Source organism: Falco naumanni, chromosome 15 (assembly GCF_017639655.2).
Source record: "Falco naumanni isolate bFalNau1 chromosome 15, bFalNau1.pat, whole genome shotgun sequence".
Taxonomy (NCBI): Eukaryota; Metazoa; Chordata; class Aves; order Falconiformes; family Falconidae; genus Falco; species Falco naumanni.
In genome coordinates this window covers 20838385-20860194 of record NC_054068.1, presented here as the reverse complement: position 1 = coordinate 20860194, position 21810 = coordinate 20838385, and the positions used below count along the sequence as shown (strand labels likewise).

At 51.2% G+C, this 21810-nt stretch overlaps 1 protein-coding gene across 2 annotated transcripts in view; it reads right to left on the bottom strand.

The window, feature by feature from the left end:
• Nucleotides 1-21810, bottom strand: part of GNAO1 (G protein subunit alpha o1) — a 145446-nt gene that overhangs the window by 37076 nt on the left and 86560 nt on the right. For both annotated transcript variants that reach the window (XM_040615406.1, XM_040615405.1), the window contains exon 4: nt 11943-12103. In XM_040615406.1, the coding sequence (XP_040471340.1) occupies nt 11943-12103 (161 nt within the window). The remainder of the gene's footprint in view (nt 1-11942; nt 12104-21810) is intronic.

Sequence of the window (21810 nt, the reverse complement as noted above, 5' to 3'; positions counted from 1 at the left end):
GTCAGATACTGGATTTCATCCAATTTTTCTTCAGCTTTTCCCTGTTGATGTGGGCTCTACATCCATATAGGAGCTCTCCCCTCCCGTGGAGCAAAGCTGCTTGCTCCCCACTGTCACCACAAGGTGCCCTGACAAGCCAGGGAGTCCCACCCCGCCATGCTCTTTGCTGGGACTTCAGACAGGGTGCCGGTGCTAGTCCCACACCCGGATTTCTCATGAAGCTGGTGGAAAGCAGTAACACATCGAATGGAGTCAGCAGGGTCAGAGCAAAACCTGCAGCTCTCCCATGGTACTTCTGTCCTGGGGCAAGGGAAGATGAAGAGCAGGGTGAACGGGCGGACCAGGCAGCCCAGGGGTTTGGGCAGCCCTTTCTGAGCCTCCCATGGGTGCCTGCACGGCATCAGAGAGACCCTTGGGAAGATAAACAGGTCGTGTGGGTGACCTCTGCATTTTGTGCGTTTTCACTACCGACTACTTTAAGCAGCTGCTCTGAAGCCTCCCACAGTGATGGCAGATGTTGGAACGAGCACAGTGGGGCTGAGCCTCGCTGCCCTGCCTGTGTGCTCCGCTTCAAAGGAAGCTCCACTGGTGCTGGGAAGCACAGGCAAGTGGGAAACCTATCCAGCCCTGCCCGGGGAGCAGCCGTAGGTGGGAAGAGCTTGCTCGGAGGTACGCCCAGGGTGTCCTGCACTGCAAGCTCCCCTCTGTCACCTACAGGACTGGCATTGCCACCATCACGTGCAGGGAGGACCTGGCTGAGACTCTGGATCGTGGGATGCAGCTCTTTATCGTGAGTGGGGAAGGGGCTCTGATGTCCTTAAGGGTGGTCTCCTGCCCAGGACACAGGTAGTTGAGCTCCCGAGTAGAAACGTGTAGCCTTTTTTTCCCAAGTTTATTTGAGACTTCTATATTTGTGTAATTTCTTTGTTTACGTATTTTTTTCTTCAATGAGAGACTACTCCGGGGATTTCTTTGTGCAAAGTTGCTGCTTCCAACATTAGTTTAATTTGAGCAAAGATTTTTGCCTGGACTCCATTACCAATTCCCAGGTCTCAACAGCTGCTGGCTAGTGTCAGCCTCCTCTTGCTCTTTCTTTCTCCTGCTCCTGCCCATCGCAGATTTGGCCTCACGGTTCAGCGCACTCCCTGGTGCAGTGTTTCACATGTTGGGAATTGCAAGACCGTGGAGCTGTTTAACTGAAAATGTTTAAACTGACATTAATGCTGCTGGGTAGGATGTACTGCCTGGTATTTTCTTGAATGAGGATTTGGAAATAGTTCTTAGGCTATTGTCAAACCTTATGTACCGAAAGTAGTACTGAGGGACTGGGAGATGCTGATTTATGCCATTAAAGTGCTGTCAGAGCTACAGTGATGGCTTGTGGGGTGTTTCCCCACCTGGGCTTGCAATTTTGGAGTGCTGAATTTCTTTTCAATGCTGGTGCTCCCAGCAAACCTGCTGCTCAGCATTGGGGTGACAATGTAGCACAGCCGGGAAGGGGTTACAGCGAGGCAAAGTGCATCACAAATCCACAGCAAGGCTTGGACTAACCGCCAAAACCCGAGCTGACACGTCCTTGGCGTGGCTCCATGGTGCGGTTTGTGCCTGGTTTCTTTCTCCCTGTATCTCTTCCCCGCCTCTCCCAGCAGTGTGGAGAAGGTGCTGCCTAAAACCTAGGCTCAGCACCATTTCTCCTCTTTTTTCCCAGTAAATTCAGTCTCAGAAGAGACCCCCAGGACATCTGAGGAGATGCCTTCTCCAGGCACTCAAGCATTTAAATGCATTAAACGTATCAGAGGTGGGGTAGGTGTAAGCACAAGGATTTTGGCACAAGGACGGGTGTTTGCTCTGCTGCACTCCAGCCTCCTTCTGCTCTGAACTGTGCAGCTGTGCCCAAACTAAGCAGCCATGCCCAAAGCCTGTGCCCACATTGCCCAGTGAGTGTGTGCCCACCCACAGCAGCCCAGGCAGAACCGCCCCAGGGCCTGGGGTCTCAGGCACGTGGGAATTTACTGGCCTTTCTGATGGGGGCTGGCAAAATAGGAGCCGTGGGTTTGGATCCGTGTGTTACACCGGTGGTTTGAAGGCAAGGAACATGTCTGGAGAAGGCAGAATAGTTCACAGACAGTCTCAGTGTTGTTTTTAGTCTAATGGTGTAAAAGGTATGGGTGAATGAAGTGAAATGGACCTAGCACTAGCTGTGTTGCAGGGGAAAATAAAACAAAAAAAAAAAAAGAAAAAGAAAAGAAGGTAGTAATAGGAAAAGGTAAAAGATCTGCCTGAAGTGTATCAGGTCCACTGTGTTAGCTGGGCTTGTGCCTGGTGGGTACGGGAGCGTGGCACACGAGGCAGTAAGGCGGCAGCATCATGTTCGCCTGCCTTCAGTTCCCCTGCCCAAATCCATGACTGCCCCATCATTGCACTTAGGGAAAAACCAGGTACGACCCCCCTGTCAGGTCTCCAAGAGCGGGAGGAGGCTGAAGGCCACCCCTGGCACTGACCAGCCCCGGAGCGGGGCACAGCCGGGTGGTGCGTGTCCGGGGACTGGGGACACAGGCTGGGGAGCACCCGTGCCTGCCACTCTCCGCAGGGCTGTTAATGAAATCCCAAGGGAAAACACAGCCTTTCCCACCTGCCCAGCCGTGCTGCCTGCAGCCCAAGACCCCCGGTGCCAGGTTTCCTCTGAGACACCCCAAGCACGCACCATATGCATGGCGCCGGTTGTGCCCGAACACATGCCTGTCCTGCCGAGCCCTGGCCACGTTGTCTGCATGCAGAAAAATCCCCGTATTTCCTTCTTTCCATCCTAAAAAGCAGTAGAAAATCAATGCCCGGGGGTTGGATATTGGCTCAGTGCTTGGCCTGGATAAGCAAGAAACAAAGTGGTGTTTGCTACAGGGCTAATTAAAGCTATTACATCAATTTGTCTGTGAAATGATCAGAGCACAGGGCTCCACCAGGCAAATCCTGATTTCAGCGGACTGTCCTGGCCGAGTGCTGGGACTCGGCTCCCGTGGGCTCACTGGGACACCCCTGCCGTGCTCTGCCCAGCCCAACAGGCTCCTGCCTCGCTCTGCTGCTGCCTGCGCTGCTCTTGCCACTGTGGCCATCAGCGTCTCATAAACAGGAGTGTTTATTGTCCCCATGGGGGAACCGAGACAAGGAGCTTCAACCTGCTAACCAACAGGCACCACGGATGCTCGGGGGGGTCCCAGGGAGCTCTGCCTTCCTATGGGGGCCATGCCACCCTCCCTGCATGGGCACAGCTCCGGGTGCTTCATCCCCATGGTTGCTGAGTCCTGTGATTCTACGGCACATGTCACAATGTTTGCAACAATTTTTTATTTTTAATTTTCTTCATTTTTGTTCTCTCTTAAAGCCTCAGCCCCTCAAGGCTGGATATTAGGTGGACTATTTGCTTAAGGAAATAAAAAAGGACTTTCCAGCTCTCCTGTTCACAGACAAAAGGCTTTAAAGTATAAGCCAGAGGGCTTAGGAAGCAGCAGATAAAAGCAATTTTCCAATGGTTGTCTTAATATATATTGAAAAGAGGAGCTTTTTAGCTAAGCTCATGATTGGTTTTGGATTTAACTTCTAACCTTAAACACCTGAGTGTGGGGGTGCTGCACTGCTCCCCCTCTTCTCGCGTGGGGCGTGCGTGCACAGGCTGGACCCGAGGGAGGGCAGGGGTGGCGGTGGCTGCGCACCTCTAGCTGTACGTCACTCGTGTGCTTGGTGGGCTCTCTTACGCTGTGGGGTCTGATGACTCACACCGCCACAGCACGCTGAGCTGGGGCAGGACAGGGTGACCGATGGAGGAACGGCACCTCCTGAGTTCAGGGGAGGGAGCGTTGTGCCGAGAAACCCAGGGCAGGGAAAGGCTGGTGGCAGTGACAACATGAAGGAAGGGGAAAAGGACGTCCTGCATCCTGAGCGCAGGGACCTGATCTGCCCTGCGCGGTGGTGCTCGTCCTGGGCTGGGGTGGCTCCTCCTGAGCTGTGCACCCCACGGCCGGTGGCAGGCTCCCGCTGCACTGCTGTGCGCTGCCCGGGCTGCAGCAAGCCCCTTTTCAGGTTCTCCTTCCAAACTGGGATGACGTCTGGGATAGGACCCTGTGGGGGAGCAAGACTGGGGGCAGCGTCTCTCAGTCATACCGTCACCACTGGTGCCTGCAGACCCATGTGGAAGACAGCTTGCTCCATCCCAGAGCCCGGCTACCAAGAAATTCCCACGTTCCTGCCATTCTTTGCCATTTAAGGATTTCAAACAGACAGTAAATACTTTGGGAAATGACGTGCCACTGCCGTGCTCGCCTCCCAGCGTTGCAGACGGTGCCAGACCTGACGCCGGTGGTGTGAAGAGCCACGGCACGGTGGTCCCCTGACAGCTTTGCCTGCAGACACACTGCAGAATCACGAGGCTGAGAGCAGCCGGCTGGTCCCCACCTGACCATGGGCGCTGCGGTGGGACAGGACTCACAGTCCCTGCTGACCGATGAGCCGGACACCGACTAGCTGGCGTATAGCAGGAATTACCCATACAGAGGGTATCTTTGCTAGAGCCACCCGATTCCCTAAGGAGCTTCCTACAGCAATAGGATGCTCCAAGAGCCTCGCTGGCAGGAGACACCCCATCTCCTGCCCTCACCCCATACGAGTGATGCTGTCTCGCAGGGCAGGCTGTGACGGCGGAGCTGGGGGCACACGGTATGTCGAGCTGCAAGGTGCAGAAAGGGAGAGGGAAGCTTGGGCTCCCCGGCTCTGCAGGAGAGGAGGAGCAGGGGCTGTGGGTTCCCAGGAGAAGCTGGGCTTCCTGGCTCCGAAGCCGCATCCCAGCACTTCCATCCCCCAGCGTGGGAAGGAGGTTGGGGTGAAAGGGGGGAGACCGCAGTGATGGGCGAGCTGCAGGGCACGAGCGCTGCCTGCTGAAGGGCAGGGCTGGTGGGAGAGCAGGGCTGCAGACAGCACTAGGGGTAGCAGTGAAAAAACCAAGCTGAACGGAACAACAACAACAACAAAAATATACCCCAACCCTTGGTGGCAGCCTGCCAGCTCCAGCTGGTTTCGTAAGGACATTTCAGCCTAAAAATACACAAATACTGAGCCAAAAAAAGTCAAATCTTTCTGCACTGAAACTGTCACCCACAGCCCTTCACAAGGCAGGAAGAAATTCCTGTTGGGTCTGTCAGTCGGCGAAGAGAACAGATTATCCAGGGTTCAAGGCTGCGGTGCAGCAGGTTTCCTGGAGGGTGAATGCCCTGTGCCGTGTTTATCAGTGCTGCTGGCTGCTCCTCATCTTTAAGCAAAATGCAAAAAGAGAAGAGGTTGTTCCCAAACCCTGGCAGTGTCCCCTCCTCCAGGCAGCGTGAGCTACTGCCCGGCTCCTACCCTCTTGGGTGGGAGTTTTGCCAAAAGTGGGACAGCCCTGATTGCTATCGTGGGTCATTAAACAGCAATTTATTTAGTCAAGATGTCAAGATTTTCCTAATCTCCAGGACACAGACAACATCGTTAGGACGCGGCGTGGCAATGCAAATGGGCAGAGGGGTGGCAGGTACTGCTGTGGCCCTGTCCCCAGGGAATGATCTACCTGCATGACTTCTCCGCTCCTCCCTGCAGTGCAGTCGCTGCTATCTGCCGGGTCTCTTCAGACAGACCTTAGAGAGATTTTTGGGCGGTAAAAGACTCTATCACCAGTTTTCACCTGCAAGATCCGTATCTAAAGAGGTGCTGAGTTTTCAGCAGAGCTGGCTGTAGAATGGGCTATTTCAGATGGAGAGGCAGCCAGCGAAGCAGCAGAGCTCTGGTTCAGCTGGCGAACGCTTTCCTGGCTGTCCCCGCATCACTAGGTGCTGCCACAAGCTCTGCTGTAGAGCCCAGCTCTGCAGCTTCTTCTCTTTGCTGAAGTTCGGGGGTGGGGGTGGGGGGTGTTAATGGCACCTCAGATACCTTCGCACCGACTGAAAGGGGTTTCTCAGAGACCAGGTGTTCACAAGGGAGACCACCTTCTGCTTTTCCTTCTTCATTTTCTTTGGAGGTTGCATCGGCTCCAGCCAGGAAATGCCTTTTGAGACAGTTCCCCCTTTCCCTGATGACTTGCATGTGTGGCTTGGAAAGGGTAAAGGGAAGAGCCTGGCTCCAGGACTAAGCTTCTGGGTGGCCTCTCCCCCACGGAGAGGCTGCGCCCCAGGAGACAGCAGCTCTGGTGGAGCTCTCGGCTGTGCTGGTGTCTGAGAGGGGTCCTGCAGACCTCTGCTCCCCGTGCTGAGTGAGCTTTCTGGTGAGGAAGCTCAGTCCCCGCACTCTCCTGGCAGTGTCTGGTGGGATGGGAAGGTGAGCACTGCTTAACACCCATCTTCAGGATACCGTGACGTGGCCTCCACCCTGCTTTGGGCCAACAGAGGCAGCCCCCGGAGAGACAGCACCCAGTTTTGGTGGAATTGGGTCTCCAGATGGATAAAGACCGAGGGCGAGATGCTGGAAAACATCCAGCTGATTTCAAAGACTTGTCTCCTGTCGTGCCCACCCTCCTGCTCACACCCAGCCCTAGGCGTAGCCATATAGCCACGGCCATTGCTTCATTTATGAGGATCATAATGAAGCCTGAGACCTCTACCAAGCACTTAACAGAAGCAGCCCTGCTCCAGACCTGGCACCAGCAGACGTCACAGGGCTGCTCCTCCCTGGAAATCTTATTTGCATCTCATTTGTGGGAACTACTGGTGGTTCCAGTCAACCTGCTCTGGCCTTCATGAGCTGTTTTGTTTTGCTTATCAGAGGGGGAACTTCATTATTCAAAACTGGTGGGCATATTTACTTATGGGAGTAAATTAAACCATAAATTCAAACAAATGTATCTACATCTCTGCTTGTGATGTATTTTCCCTTTCTGCTTTATTGGTGCTTGGGCTCCGAGACACAAAGGTGGGTTGTCGATAAACAGCGCAACGCAGGTCATTCCAATTAACTGGATTGTTTCATTTATGCTGCTACTCCCTCCAATTATTGCGAGGGAGTGCAAGGGACGGGCATGAGTGAGACGGGTGCACAGAAAACCATATTCTAATGCAAAAGCTGTGATGAGAAAATGGAATCTACACACCTGATGGGAATATTAATGCAAAACCTTGACCTATAATTTTTCTTTCTTCAGTCTGAGAGAGCCAGCAACAATTGCAGCTCATTAAAACAGACCATGTCCTGACAGCCGTGCATTATGCCTACGTCCTGCAAGTCCCCTTCACCAGCAAGGCAAACATAGAGACCACGGGACTTGTGAGATGTGGGCATTACCGTAAAGCTGCGTGGTCCTGCGCGGCTGGGAACAGGAGGAGACTGCGGCCAACCCCGAAGACCCCTTCTCCTTTTTAAACCCAGTGTCATGACAGAAAAAGCAAGGGGACCAAAACCAAAAGACAAACCAAAAAGTGCCAGTTTGGACTGGACCTCTGGAGCTCAGCTGGACCACCCCCCGTTCAAAGCAGGGCCAGCTTCACGGCTACGTTCAGTTTCAAAGTTAGCTCAGGTGGCTCAGTGCTCAGCATTTCCAAGGAGGGAGATTTCACCCCCTCTCTGGGCAGCCGGTTCCAGCGCTGCCTTGGCGGGGCTCAGTCTGGAAGCCATTCACCGTACCACGACAACATCTGGCTCTACTTTCTCAACTGTTTTCTCAGTGCAGAGTGTGAGTTGGCATGTGGGATGCAATAAATATCAGTAGGGAAGGTGATACCCTCCTGCAAAGACAATTCTTTTGCAAGGAAAAGAGATCAGAAAACAGTCCCACGTGAGAGAGGGTGAGAAGGAAGGCACTGCAATAGCTGATTCTGGGGTTGGTGCCGCTTTTCTGTAAGGCATGGCCAGGGCAGTTCTGGAAGCCGGAGCAACCCAGGTGTTGTCCAGCTTGTGCTTGGTATTTGGCACGGACTTGAGATGTCAGGGCTCCAGTTAGCTATGGCAGAGCAGCAGACACAGTTGCGTCTCTCTTTCCCCACTGAGCAGTGAGGTCCGTATGCCTCTCGGGAGGCATCTTTCCCTCCCCTCGCTCCCGGAGAGAGCCAAAGGCAACAAGTTTCCTAGCCCTGACACCTCTGATATGTGTGAAGATGGATGGGTTGAATGCAGGCCTAAAATATTTTACATTTTCACGGCAGTTTCACAGCCCTGGCATTATCAAATGATCTTTCAATGTACTTGGAAGCAGGAGGGGAATAACTTGAGATGGATTCTGGCTTTTTTATGTCTGTGTACTTGCAAACTGTCTCTGCCTACACATCTTGCAGGGCCTGTGCCTGTTTGGATATGCACACGGAAAACCGGTGCTCATGTGGATGCTCCGTCTGCTCCGTTCCCCCCTGAAGTTTGGAGGCCATTCAAAGCAGGTCCCATCCCTGGGCGGTTCGGATCAAACTTGCCCTGTGCACTGCACTCGGCTGACCAGGCTAGTTAGGGGCTCGAGGCTAGGAAACACAAGGCAATTTTAAAATCTGAACAAAAGTAGGAGATTAAGGAAACCAGCTGGAAACCTCTTTTGCTGATTTTGAAAGCAAAATGTGGGTCACAGATGTGCTTCCACAGACAGAAACTGGCTAGAGAAGAAAAAGACATCAGCAGTGCCCCAACTCTTTGATGATCAGAGGTAGATTTAGCTTCTAGGCATGGAGACAAGAAAGGAAGAGGAGACAAAGTAGGAATAAAAACATAATCAAGAGATTAGGAATGTGGAACTCAACCCACCCGTAAATTTGCCTTGGGGAACAATGAAAGAATGCAGTAATGAAAAAAGATGAAACCAACTGCTACATTTTACTCTCTTCCCTTCTCTCACCGTCCTTGTGGTTTTACTTTTTTGCTGTCCAAGACACAGGAGGCCCATTACGGAGCGTCCCCTCTTCCTCAATCATGTTTTTTCATTGCAGAAGCGCTGTTTTCTGCTGTCCCTTCGCAGCAGCTATGAGCTCCTTGCTAAGGACGGGCTGATTTTAAAGCCTAAGAAAAGCAAAGCTTCACAGGGAAGTTCACACCGTTAGGCAGGCGGGCATGGGAGAATCGAAAACAACGTGCTCCGGCCCATCTTTGGTAGGAGAGAAGAGCTATTACTCAATTCTTTAGCCTAACACAAAAGATAAAATCTGTTTCCAGTGAAATTAATGACAGACTGGTAAGAGCCATGCCGCCAGCTCTTGCAGGCTGTTGACCAGCCTGTGACTTGGGCTCCCAGGGGCTGAAACAGGAGGGCTGTTGTTTGAAGCATTGAAGAAAAACTCAAGGTAAAGCACTGGAAGAACAACGCAGGGCAACGGCAGCACTGACTCGCAGAAGCCCGAGCAGTGGTTCCTTAGAAATAGCCAGGCACTGGAGGGGGGTTCTGAAAAGCATCCAGGGCATCCAGTGGGTGGCTTCTGGGTGAAGTGCCTGGGCCACTCCTGTGCTGGTCACAGCAGGACCTGGTCACTTGGTGCCTTTGGACTTTGTGACATGTGCTGAGCAGCTGCGGAGCACAATCTCTCGCTCCTGCAGCAAACTTCCCTCCTGCCAGCAAAACACTGGTCCTTACGGCTTATCACCAACAGGAGGCTGAAATAAGAGTGATGCTAGTCCAGCTCACTGCCTGTCACTGTTTTTCAAACTTTGGGGAACTTCAGATTCAGTTCTCCTCCGGAATTTATTTTTAGCAGCCCTAATGGAATCACATTTTGTAGTTGCTAGTGTTTTAAATCCAGTATCAGTGTCAATAAAGATAAGCCCTTTCCCAGGGGTACAAAAAAAAATAGAAAACTGTCTCAAATCTTTCACTCATGCAGAAGAAAACAACCCCAAAGCATTGAAGGATTAAATGAAAAATACGCCTCTTTTCGCTGGGAGTCCACTGGGCGTGAATAAGTGCCAACCGAGCTCTCACTTGCATCACCATCTGGTGTGATGGCACCAGGGTGAGAGATGCAGCGGGACGCGTCGCAGTGCCCTGCCCTCTGACAGCATCTCTGCTCCTGGTGACAGAACCACCAGAGGCTCCCAAACAGCAGCAGGTCCCTAAATGGGAAGGATTTTGTTGTCTTCAGCTTCACCATCTGACCTAGCCCAGAGAAAACAAGCGTCCAGCCGCAGCCCGACCCACCGAGAGGCAGCCCAGCCCTCCCCTGGCAAGGAGGATCCCACGTCCTCCTCTGGATCGCGATCTGGGTGGACCAAAATTCACGTTGCTGGGCTGCAACCACACGTTGGTGTTGCTGTGAACAGCACAGTGCAGAGCCTCTTCAGTGGATGTTTAGAAACTGCTTGTGGTTTCAGAGCTCTCGCTGATGAATTGCCCAGCAGCCGGTCACACTGGGAGGGCTATGCTTATTATTTTCAACTGCTATCTTGCATGGAAGCAAAATCAAAATACTTTCCTCAAGGTAGTTGGCTCTAAAACAATTGAAAAATTTTCCACAAGGTTGTAATGCAATTAGGACTGGCATTTAATATAATTTATATCTCTAAAGGTATGTTTATACCATCAGACCCTTCTTTTGTAGAAAAAAACAACTTGCTGGCAAGAGAAGGCTGATTTTGCCATTTCAGGCAATGAAATTAAACATGGATGTCCACCTAGCAGTGATTAAAAGGCAGCATAATGTCAGGATCATCACTGAGATGTAGTCGCTTGTGGTGAGAAATGGTTGGGTAGGAAGCTGTGACACCAACCACACATCTGCAGGTTTCCCATTTGGTTTTTGGTCAATGCCAAGTGATGTGTCATCACTCGCCTTCTGCCACAGCATGGCAAGAGCAGAAATAATCCTGCGCTCCCTAACTGCCCTGCCAGCTTGGATGGGAGGAGCTGGTGCAGACTGGGGACGATCAAGCCCACCGCACAGAACACCACCCTCAGCCACGCCGGTGCCTGGGTTTGTGTTTTGATAGATATCCAGGAAAACCCTAAGCAGAGACACCAGACAAGCCAAACACGCAGTAACGACTCCAGAAGTGCATGAGTCAGCTGGTGAACTTGTTGACATGGAATATTGTGAATGCCAAAAGCATGGCCGTAACATTCTCCTGTTGCTACTTGGGGAAGCCTCTATTTCCCTGATTACCAAAAGGTCCAAAGGGATGACTGGGGAAATGATGACTCTGTGCTTGCCCGTTCCTTATTTTTTTATATTATATTTACCCATGTTTTACTGACTACTGCCCAAGACGCAGTACGGGACTGAGAGGATGTTTTGCCTGACTGCAACAGCTGCTGCGATTGAAATTACAGTATGAAACACTTTAGCCTCCTTGTCTAGGTAGAGGCAAACAGATTGGATGAATTATCAGTAGAAATGGGCCTGAACAGAAACTTGAGAGGCACTCAATGCTTCTTCAGAGCCAGAGAACTCCTGTCCTTAAGGTGGGATGAACCAATCACCATTAAAAAAGTAGTCTGGATGTGGTCCCTAATGGTAGAGATGCCACTGACTGCATTATGAGAATAACACAACACCACAAGAGCACAGGAGCAAAGACACCCCTCACCCTTGGCTGTAATCCAGCTGCCTATCAGCACAGGGTACGGCTATCAGAGAAGCAAACGCAAGAGCTGTGCGGCTACACAAAGCAGCTGATCACACCCTCCTGCTATCTACCCGGCAAACAAAGAAGCCATTGGCCGCGTCCATGGGTTGGTCTGCCTCTGCTCACTAGATCCGTGTTTGCAGAAACCTACCTTGAGCCGTCTGGGAGCAGTTTGGGGAACCTGGCCTCACGGTCACGGACCTGACCCCCGGCTGGCCGGCGGGGACATGAATGTCCTGCCTGATCCTCTCTGCCTCACAGCAGCCTGTGACACAACACGCACCCCAGCCTGTAAGCACGACCGCCTTCAGAGCCACCGCTGTCAGGTCATTAACTCCAGTTAAAACTTTAACAAGCCCAAACGCAGCTTCTTAACAGAAAAGACTATGGACAGGGATACTCACTATTGGGCCGAGTCATTAAGCTGATATTCCCGGGACCGGTTGAAGCATTCTTGGATCCCAGAGTCTGCCCAGAGTCTCATCATAGCTGACAGCAGCTCTGGAGAGAAGGGCTCTGTGTCCTCCATCCGACTTACAACATCACAGACCATCTTGGCATCAGCCTGCAGAGGAAAGAAACGAGAGGTCACATGCATGCTCAAGGCAGAACTGGGAGCCAGGGGTTTCAGAAACAGTTCACCAAACCGTAGGAGGCAAGGGGCTGAGTTTCTCGGGATGGGGCTTTAGGATCCACACCGTATGATCCAGCAGGCAGGGCTAAAGGAGGATGGAGCAAGGAAGCCACAAGCAAAAGGGTTATTTCTGCAACCCACCCCCCCTCAACAAATGTATCTACTCAGCAGAACCAGTCAGCGGTGCGTATGTGTGGAGTTTCTTGGGAACAGAAGGAAACCCCTATATTTACAAGCCTATTTTAAATTGTTAGCAGAGCGACACATACCCTGCAACAATACCTGTTTTACCTGGGTGTGTAACTGCGCTGAAGTAGGGGTCGTTTGTATCAGAAAGGACAGTAAAAAGGCTCCAGAAGCCATTTTTTTCAGATGCTGGTTTATTACTTTCCCTGAATTCTTGTTCTTTGCTACGAGCCCCTGCTCCAGGGGCTAATTCATATTAACACCGACCACCTTGGCTGGCTGTCGTGCTTTGTGACTCAGAGGGAGAGGAATCTCCCGCAGTTAAAGAGTATGGCAGCGAGGGCAGGGCCAGCTGGCTGTGTTCAGATGGAATCTTTTTTGGTTAAGAAAAATGTGATTTGTTGGAACAGCAACTTTTCCTGGAGGATTGTGTTCTGACACAACTCGGGTCCGGAAGATGTCTCAGATTTAGGATGGGAACGTCTAGACAGCCTTGGAATAGCTGAGTTCAGCCCTACTGTAATAGTTCAAGGTGGCTGATGCTTCTTCACCCATTTGCAAAGCAGGACACCCGAATTCATGACCACCCTCTGCTTGCTTTGCAGAAAGTGGATCTCCCACCTCCTCTCCAGACTTCTGAAACCCCAGGGCTGTTGGCTAATCTGCAGTTCATCGCTTTAAAAATTTTGGAAAATTGTCCTATTTCTACCAGCTGAAACAAACCCCATTATTATTGCTATAGTTCATTGGAAAAGAGGAGCTCTTAACCCTTGTGTGTGCTTACAGCAGCTAGCGAAGACAACCTCCTGGTTTTATTACTTCTCCTCTTGTCTGCTAGATCAAACCCACTCTTGGACAAACACAGATGGAAGTCTTCACCTGCCAGGGTGTTTGGTCTAAACCAGCAAACGCTGGCCAGAAACACGAGTGTCGCAAACAGGCGTGCAGGCAGCGCCCGTGCTGTGCTGCCACCGTCCCATGGACAAACAACCCTTGTCCATCACAGTGACCCAGCTCATGAGCACAAAGCCACCTGCAGCTGGGCGTACAGCTCCTGGGAAGCCGGGCATTGCCTTCGGGAAGAGCTCCTACAGCTTTCCTGGGTAGAACAGTCTCTGTGCTGTTCCTCTGCCCGGCCAGGTGCTGCGGGTGCTCCCCCCCGACACTCAGACCTAGCAGCTGTGATGGGAACAGCCCAACTGCTGAATGCGTTGCTCTCCTCGGGTACCGCCTGAGCGCTGGGGACAAGGTATGACAGGGTTTGTGGCAAAGCAAGCAGATTATATCTTAGGTCATAGGTACAAGTAGAAGTGGAGAAGTACCAGCGGTGAAGAGCATCACAATAACCCAATTGCGCGGGTGGGAGCGACCAGGCGTACGGCACGGCTGGCACGGCCAGGATCAACACTCCCCTGCAGCCTCCCTTTACCGAACACTGAAAGTGTTGGGAAATCGCGGGGTGCCAAGCCACTAGCACCGGAGGCTGAAGCTGCTGGGGAGTTCAGCGCTCAGAGAAAGAGCCTCAAGTCCCCTGATGATGCAGTCTTCACAGGCAGAAGTCTCAGTGCTGTATGGACACACCATCCCGTAAAACTTAATGGAGTGGAGCGTCTCTGCTTTGAAGACTTTATGAACATACAGCCTTTCTCGCAGAACATTTAACTTCATATTTTAGTGCCCAGGAATCCTCCCCACACTCTGCACAGACTCTGCTCCTGTTGGAGAAACAGTACTGGTGACTCACACCTCAAAGCCAAGGCAAACAAGGAACCTTGAAGAGTTCAGTTAATTTCAAAAGCTTGTTTTCTGCCCCGGAGTGCTTCGTGAGCTCAGTGAATATTCATAAATCACCAGTATGGTTTGCCTGCCCTGCTGGAGCTGTAATTCTGCTCTTTTCATGGACTCTAAATAACATGAAACCTGCTAATGGCCAGTCAGCTCAGGACTGCGGACTGGCATGGCCCCGTTATTTGTGCAGAAAAAGCACCCACAGTTACAGTCAGGTAGGAAGGAGGTCTTCCGTATGTCACCCTGACTGCTGGGGGGCATTCTAGGTGTCAGTCACAGATCTGCCCATCTGTCTGCGATGGCAAAGCACGTTTGAAGTTCTCCAGCTGTTACAGGCAGGGTCTGGGCTGCTTCTGAGCTTGTGGATTAGACTGCAGGTTGCTTTCTGCAAAGCATCAGAAGGAACAGCAGGGTCGTCACATTTTCATGAAATAGCTGCCTCACCTTCCCCACTGCTGAGACTTGCGGCAGTGCCCTGTGATTTAAGACCTAATGCAAGAGGGTTTGAGCAGAAGACGTAGACGAACAGCGATGACGGGGCAGAAGGGGAGTGACCAGGGGCAGGCACCTCCAGCTGTGGTTACCAGGTGTGCTTGGGCTAGAAGCGGGGCTGAGCTCCTAGGGCAGGGGGTTATTTTGGTACGTGCTGCTCTGCAGTCACCAGGGGTCCCTTTTGGGGGTGGGAGGGACGGGGGCAGCCGCCCTTCCCCGGTGCGGGGCAGACCGTGACCCCACAGGCAGGAGCAGGGGAACAGCTCGTAGGCAAGTCTATCGCTCCTGCTGAATGGTAATAAAAATATTCTAGACTTAGTTTTATTTTGCAGAGTGAACCACTGGACTCTCAGTTTTCTAGACCAAGAAAAAAACAAGTGAAACGAGTGTTTTTAAAAATACTCCTCCCCCCTGCCAAGGATGGAGCCCCTCTGTCAGGGAGCATGGGGCCATCCAGGAGTTCAGGCATTTGTTAGGTGATTTAACGAGCAATTAAGGATCCAAGAAGAGAAGATACCCCTTTCTTTTCTCACTCTCCAGGCTGTATCTCAAGCTGGGAATGACATTAAAATCTCCAGCCCCCCCTGGGCCCAGCAGGTAGATTTTTAAATACTGCCTGATTGACTTTGCCCTTCCCGCCTCCCCCGGGTCTGGCGCTCCCGCTTTTCCCGAGGTGAGAGGAGCCGAGCCTCCTGCCACGCTCTGCCTCTGTACTGAAGCCAGCAATTAAACAAAGCAAAACAAACCCGACCAACCAGCCCCCTCTGCCCCCCCGCCTTGCAGTTCCCATCCGACAGGGTTTTCATTAATGAATATCACGGTGGTATTTCAGCTACCTCAGGAGCTAAAAATAGGCAGCGCTCTGCCGCTGGGATTGCTGGAAGGAGCCGCAAAATGGTGCAGGGCTGCTTCCTCCACTGCTGCCGCTGCCTCTCCCCAGCTGCTCCATCCCCTGTTCCCTCGGTACAAGCTGGCTGGGAGGAGGGTAAGGGGCTGGGCTGGTCTCCTTCAGGCTGGTTCTTATCTGGTGGGAGCATCCCATCCCATCCCATCCCATCCCATCCCATCCCATCCCATCCCATCCCATCCCATCCCATCCCATCCCATCCCATCCCATCCCATCCCATCCCATCCCATCCCATCCCATCCCATCCCATCCCATCCCATCCCATCCCACCCCATCCCACCCCATCCCATCCCATCCCATCCCATCCCATCCCATCCCATCCCATCCCATCCCATCCCATCCCATCCCATCCCATCCCCACAGCTTTCCCATGCATCCCACTTGCATTTTCCATAGTGGGTCACACCCTAACCCTCCAGCTGATTGCTTTTGGGTTGATTGTCACCGAGAGCGAGATTTGTTCAGCTGTGTCGCTCCTGAATTCTGAACGTGCCCACCCACAGCGGGAGAACCGGAGCTGGCTGGGCTTGGCTTGGGAAACAGCTGCGCTCACAGACCCAGGGATGGTAAATGACACATCCAGGCTTTTGCCATCAAGCTAAAAACCCACCTAACCCGTTGTCAAAGAACAAAGCTCCACAGCAGCCGGGGAGTGGAGGGGGCTCTGCAGGGCCAGGGCAGTGAAATCCACAGGCAGAGGTGAGCCAGAAGCCTGCCAGCTCAGCGGGAAATCAGCGTGGCTCCTTCCTACCTCTGGGTTGTGCATCTACCTTTGCACATGGTATAAATCCAGTTCACAAGGGGATCTGTTTTCTCACTAACCTGGGCATAACCGCAGTTATTTAATTGTCTCCCATATGTCACTGTCACCAAGCACACAGGCTGTGCTCAGCACGCGAACTTGTGACTTTGCTTGCAACAGCCACATAGCCCAATTAATTTGTTACCTTGCTGGAAGGGAGAGGGGCTCTTCCCAGCAGCCTGACATCACTGGTGGGCATGTTCATCTCTGCAAGCAAGTTGTTTCTCATCATGCCGATACTGACCACCCCTAATTATCTGTTCCTCCCCACCAGCCATGCTCTGTGCCCACGAAGGTACCAGCAGAGCTGCTCCTGCCCTGGCTGCTGTAGAGTTGTGCTGGAGTGGGACTCAGGTCCCCGCCTCTCTGGCCATCCCAAGGTAAATCCTGGCTCCGATCCTTGGAAGTTGCCTGGACACTAACTAGGGGATTTTTTTCTTTTTTTTCCTTCTTCTTTTTTCAAAAAGTAATAGTTTTCTGGAAGGGAACTATTTAAGGCAAAGGCAAAACCTGAAGCTATGTGGTACAAAACTGCTAAACCCTATAGAGCTGCACTGCCTCACACCCACAGGAGAGCTGACCCAGTGTGTCATATTGTACTGTGCTTTCCTTTTGGTGAACTAAATCCCAGTAAATATAATTTTTGCTGTTATTTACTCTGATTAATCATACTTGTCACTCAGCCTATCTGAAAGGTTAACACTGGGGCAATTTCCTCTGGTGGCTGGTTGTACTCAAAGCTGCATCTCAGAACATTTCAGAAAATCCATTCAGTGGGGGGAAAAGATAAGCACTGCATTTTGCTGGCAGTGCAAGATGAATCAGAGGCACGGTACTGGTTATCAAGCAAGCAATCTCATGAAAAAAGTAGTGGCCATCGCAGGGCAGGAACCTGGGGCAAATGAAACTGATGTCTTGAAAGCATCCACTATCCACAAAGGGTGACCCCGGAGGACGACCTTCTTGGGGGACCCAGATCCTGACCACAGCATACAGCGGTATGTGCCTTTGCTACCTCAGTGAGAAACGAGGTCCCATAACTTAGGGGCAGAATGTGGCTCATAAACTGAAAACCTCCTCCTCCTCCTCCTCTTCCTCACAGAGCATCTCAGAAATCTCGACCCTGCTTCCCAGCTGAAGTGTGGCTGCATCACAGCAAAAGCCGGTTATTTTCATAGCATTTGCAGCCTGAATGAATTCTGGAAACAAAGCAGGGCTGGTGAATACGCCTCTTCCAGAGACATCCAGGGCCCAGCTCCAAGTCCATAAGGAGTTTTTGTAGATGCTGAATAAATAGCTCCACATATGACTCTCCCCGTCACTCTCCCTCTCTTTCTCACACATCTGTGTTTCCAAGCTGACCTCTCAATCTGTGGAAATCTGTCTGGCATGAAGCAGCTGCTGTGCATCAAAGGAGAGACAACTTTCTCCCTTCCTCCTCCACTCTTCCATCCACCTTCAGAACATTTAATCAAGGCCTCCCACCTCTGCTTGGCATTTGGCTTGCTGAGAGACCCTGGAAGGCACTGCGCTAGTAAAAAAACTACCCAGCAGCTTATTCAAATCTATCCCTTTAAAGAATACCTTGAGGTGGGCACCCAAACTACAGCCCCTCCGTACTCCCATTAGTTGGATCTGGGAAACTCCTGACAGATCCCCGTGGTCTGGGAAAGATGGGTTTATGCTGACGCGAGGCTCAGTGTAGCGCTCCAGCGATTTGCATCACACAGCAAAGCTAAGCCTAACAAATTAAGTTAGAGATGGTTGGCTTTCCACAGCGTCACGCTAGCCATCTTCTACCCTGCTCGTGGAAAACAGCTCACAGAAAGGTTGGCTGACTTGGGTACAACGCCAAAGGGCTGCTGCCTGCCTGTGAGCAGACAATTTTCTACGGAAAACATAACCCGACAGTGACGGTGACATCCAGATCTTCTCCCGAGATTGTGCTGTCTGGCTAGCAATCAGTAAAGCCCTGGTTTTCACAGCCTTCTGGAGCCAAGATGGCACCACCACCTCTGGCTGTCTTGGCCAAACAGCTTTGCTGTGTCTGGTTCCTGCTCTGGGATCTCTGTCCTGAAACCTTGTTACAGCCGTTTTTTCCTGTCTGCTGCTTCCTGTCTGGGGAGACGTTGAGCAGGACTGGCATTACAGATCATGATGGCTCTAAAAGCAGGCCAACTGCTTTAGTGTGGTACCACTTTTATTCCTACCCATTCTATATGATCCTGCAGTTGATCAAATAACATTTGCTGGCTCTTACATGGGTATAAACTTCTTTTCCCCTCCTGCAACACACGTACAATAGTATTCCCTGTCTGCTTGGACTGCTGACTACCTGGCAATCCAGGGACTGGGTAATGCATGGACTAGACTAAGCCCTTGGGCTGCCAGTTGGCCACCACCATTGCAAGAGTTCCTATAGCTCTCTATCCTGCAGGAAACAGCGCTTCACTCCCCAGAGAGGTGGAAAATCCCACCACCCAACAACACAGAACTCGACTGCAAGAGGGATGCTGCTGAGAGGCAAGTTGTTTCCCAAATCCACTTCATTCTAGGAAATCATAGGGTCCCCCCTTGTTCTTGAGGAGCTCAGAAGAGCTGAGCTGGGTGAGGCAAACACAGTGGACAGCTGGCCTGATTTTGCCACACCAGGATGGGAAAGCCAGAAAGGATGTGTTAAATGGTCTCAGAATAGGTTCTGACCCACTAGCTGCAATGGAAGGTGAGAAAACAGCACTCTGCCTGTCCCAGTCACTTCTAATTTGAGAAGATGGCATCCCTGAGGGACCGAGAGCCGCTGCAGACTCCACCAGCATCCCTCCGGGAGCAGGATGCTTTGATGGGTCCTCTGTCCTAGAAGCACCGAGCAGAAGGGCTGGGTACGGGACCTGCACGCCCAAGCATCATCCCTCGCTGACGACTTTCAGGCCATGCAGGCACAGACAGCGCTGCCCACCAGGGAGGGGATGACAGAGAGAGTCACAGATGGGGGACATTAGCCGCATGGCTTCATGCTCCGCAGGGAAGTGCTCTGCCGCAGTGCTGAGGAGGAGGCTGGAAACATGTAAAGACGAGTGAACAAAAATCCTTGCAGCTTACTGCCCTTCCCCTCGCTGTAAAAGCCTCTCTGCTGGGTAAAAGTCCATAAAATTTAGCGGCGCTGGAGCGTTGGTGCTGCAGCGAAACGCCTGATAGCCCACAGTGGAAGGGCAGGTGGGGAAGCTGCATCAGCTCCGGGCGTTTGTAAAATCAATGGCTGTTTCACACGCATCGCAAAGCAGGTGGCTGAGGATGAGCTGAGTGGGAGCGATGGCGATTCTCTGGGAACCTGCTCTGGGTTTGGGAATTCCCGATCACTTTAGCCTGACATCTCCCTCTCTTCAAATGTCTTTAAGATTTTCCACACTAGGATCCCTCTGGGCGCCCGCGTAAGGGTGGCAAGGCAAAGGGGACACGGTTTCGTTCCCAGCTCTCCCACCACAAAGGGGGAAACGGGCTTTGTCTTTGGAACAGAAAGGGAAACCAGCCCCTATGGTGGGAGTATTCCCAGGACAAAGCGGGATTTTTTTTAACATCTCTGGCTAAATGCCGCTCGTGTATGATGATTTATAGGGCAGCGCCTTCCTGCTGGGAAGCCGTGCAGCGCTGGAACCTAGTAATTAGTTTAATGCTCAGAGCTTGATGCTGAACGGTGGGTGCTAATCTCCTCTCTACAATTAATCTAGCAGATTTATCAGTGCTTCGTACGATGAAGGACTAAGTCTGTGGGCTACAGTTATCTGTCCCTGAAGAAAGCAATGGCATTTCACTCAGAAAGAGCCTTTTTTCATTTTACGGTCCTATTTTACTTGGTGATCTGTGTTGAAGATACATACTTAAAGGACAAAGTGGAGAGGAAAAATCCCCCCATCCTACCCCAGTCCTGCTAATTTTCAGCTCTGCGTTGCCTCTTCTCTTCTCTGTAACCTGTAATTGGGATATCTGGGTAGGGATTTCTTATTGCTCTCCAATGAAACAACCACGGTGGGTTTGGTGTCCATACCTAAGCCTTCTGCCTGACAGGGTGTCTCAGAATTATTTCTTGCATTGCTGGTGTGAGAGCAGGTATCACAGCACCCAAATAATACTGGATTTTCCACTTTGCAGTAGAACCAAAAAATTAGGCGGTGTGAAAAATCATCTTGGATCAAACGTGTTGCCCTGCATTCTTCTGTGACCCAAAATCCCCCGAAAAATTTCATTTCACATCCAGCCAAAGTGCTTGCCTTGATCCCTACCAAAATATTTTGGTTTGTTTCAAATTATTTGGGGGCTCAGTATTACTCTTTTAAATGCAGGTCAGTTTTCAATCAAAAATTTTGTTTCCAAATGAAAAGTTGGAAAAATGAATGAAACCAAAACACTCTGGCTTTTCTCTTATGAAAAATTCTCCAAATTGTCACATAATTTCTTCTTGGCCATGACTACTTGTAGGTTTTGACTGATTTTACAGATGTTTTAGGTTTCTTTTAGACTGTGCTTTTTAGCAAATTCATCAAACATTTCTGCCCAGGTCTAGTATCTAATAAATGCAAGAACTTTCTTATCAGGAGTCCTTCATTCACTGCTTATTTGCTGTTTTAATTTGGATGCTCATCACCTCAATTTTTCTGATTTTCAGTCCTGTACTCTTTCACCAAATGCCTTACAAGATGACCACTGCTGAGGGCAGACAAAGGGGTTTTCCTTAGGTTTGCCTTGGACTTTACCGGAGCAAAACAACGTATGTAAACTCCGATACCTACACGGCCGGGATACAGGTCCTGGGGGCACGAGGATGCGCTGGCACTGTGGTTTAAGATCTGTCCCGGCAATCAGCTAAATATTAACCGACGGGGCATGGTGTCAGGCAGTGAGGGCACTTTGGGAGCTGAGTTTCTACTGCAAACTTAAGCAAGTTTCCCTTATCTGTTTAAAGGAGGAGTACTCAGAGAAGTACTTCTATTTTCCTTACGAGACCATTAAGAACATTCCCCAGCCCTTTGGAAGGGAGAGGCTGGGAGGAGGAAGAAGAGGGAAAGCAAGAGAAGAGGAAGGGGAAGGAGGGGAACCTGGTGGGTCAGGTGTGAGCATTGTCATTCCAGGGGGAGCTGTTCTGGGGGCAATTAACAGGAACTTTCTTTCATGAACTGCTCTCTTCAGAGAGACTGGATAAACAGGGCCTCAGGTGCAGCGTGAGATGACAGGGTAGTCTATAAAATAAGTGCCTGGCAGAGAAATATCTTTATAACGGCTTAACAAGGATAGGCAGACATAGGCTGGGGGCCTGGAAGAACTGTTTGATGCTGTTGTGTCTATTTATTATTTATTCTTCTGGCACAAATATAGCATCAAAGAATGTCAAAACCAAAAAGCCCATAACCTGCTGTCACTGGATTAGTCCTACATCTCTGTAACCATGGCATCGTGTGGAATTGACAAGGA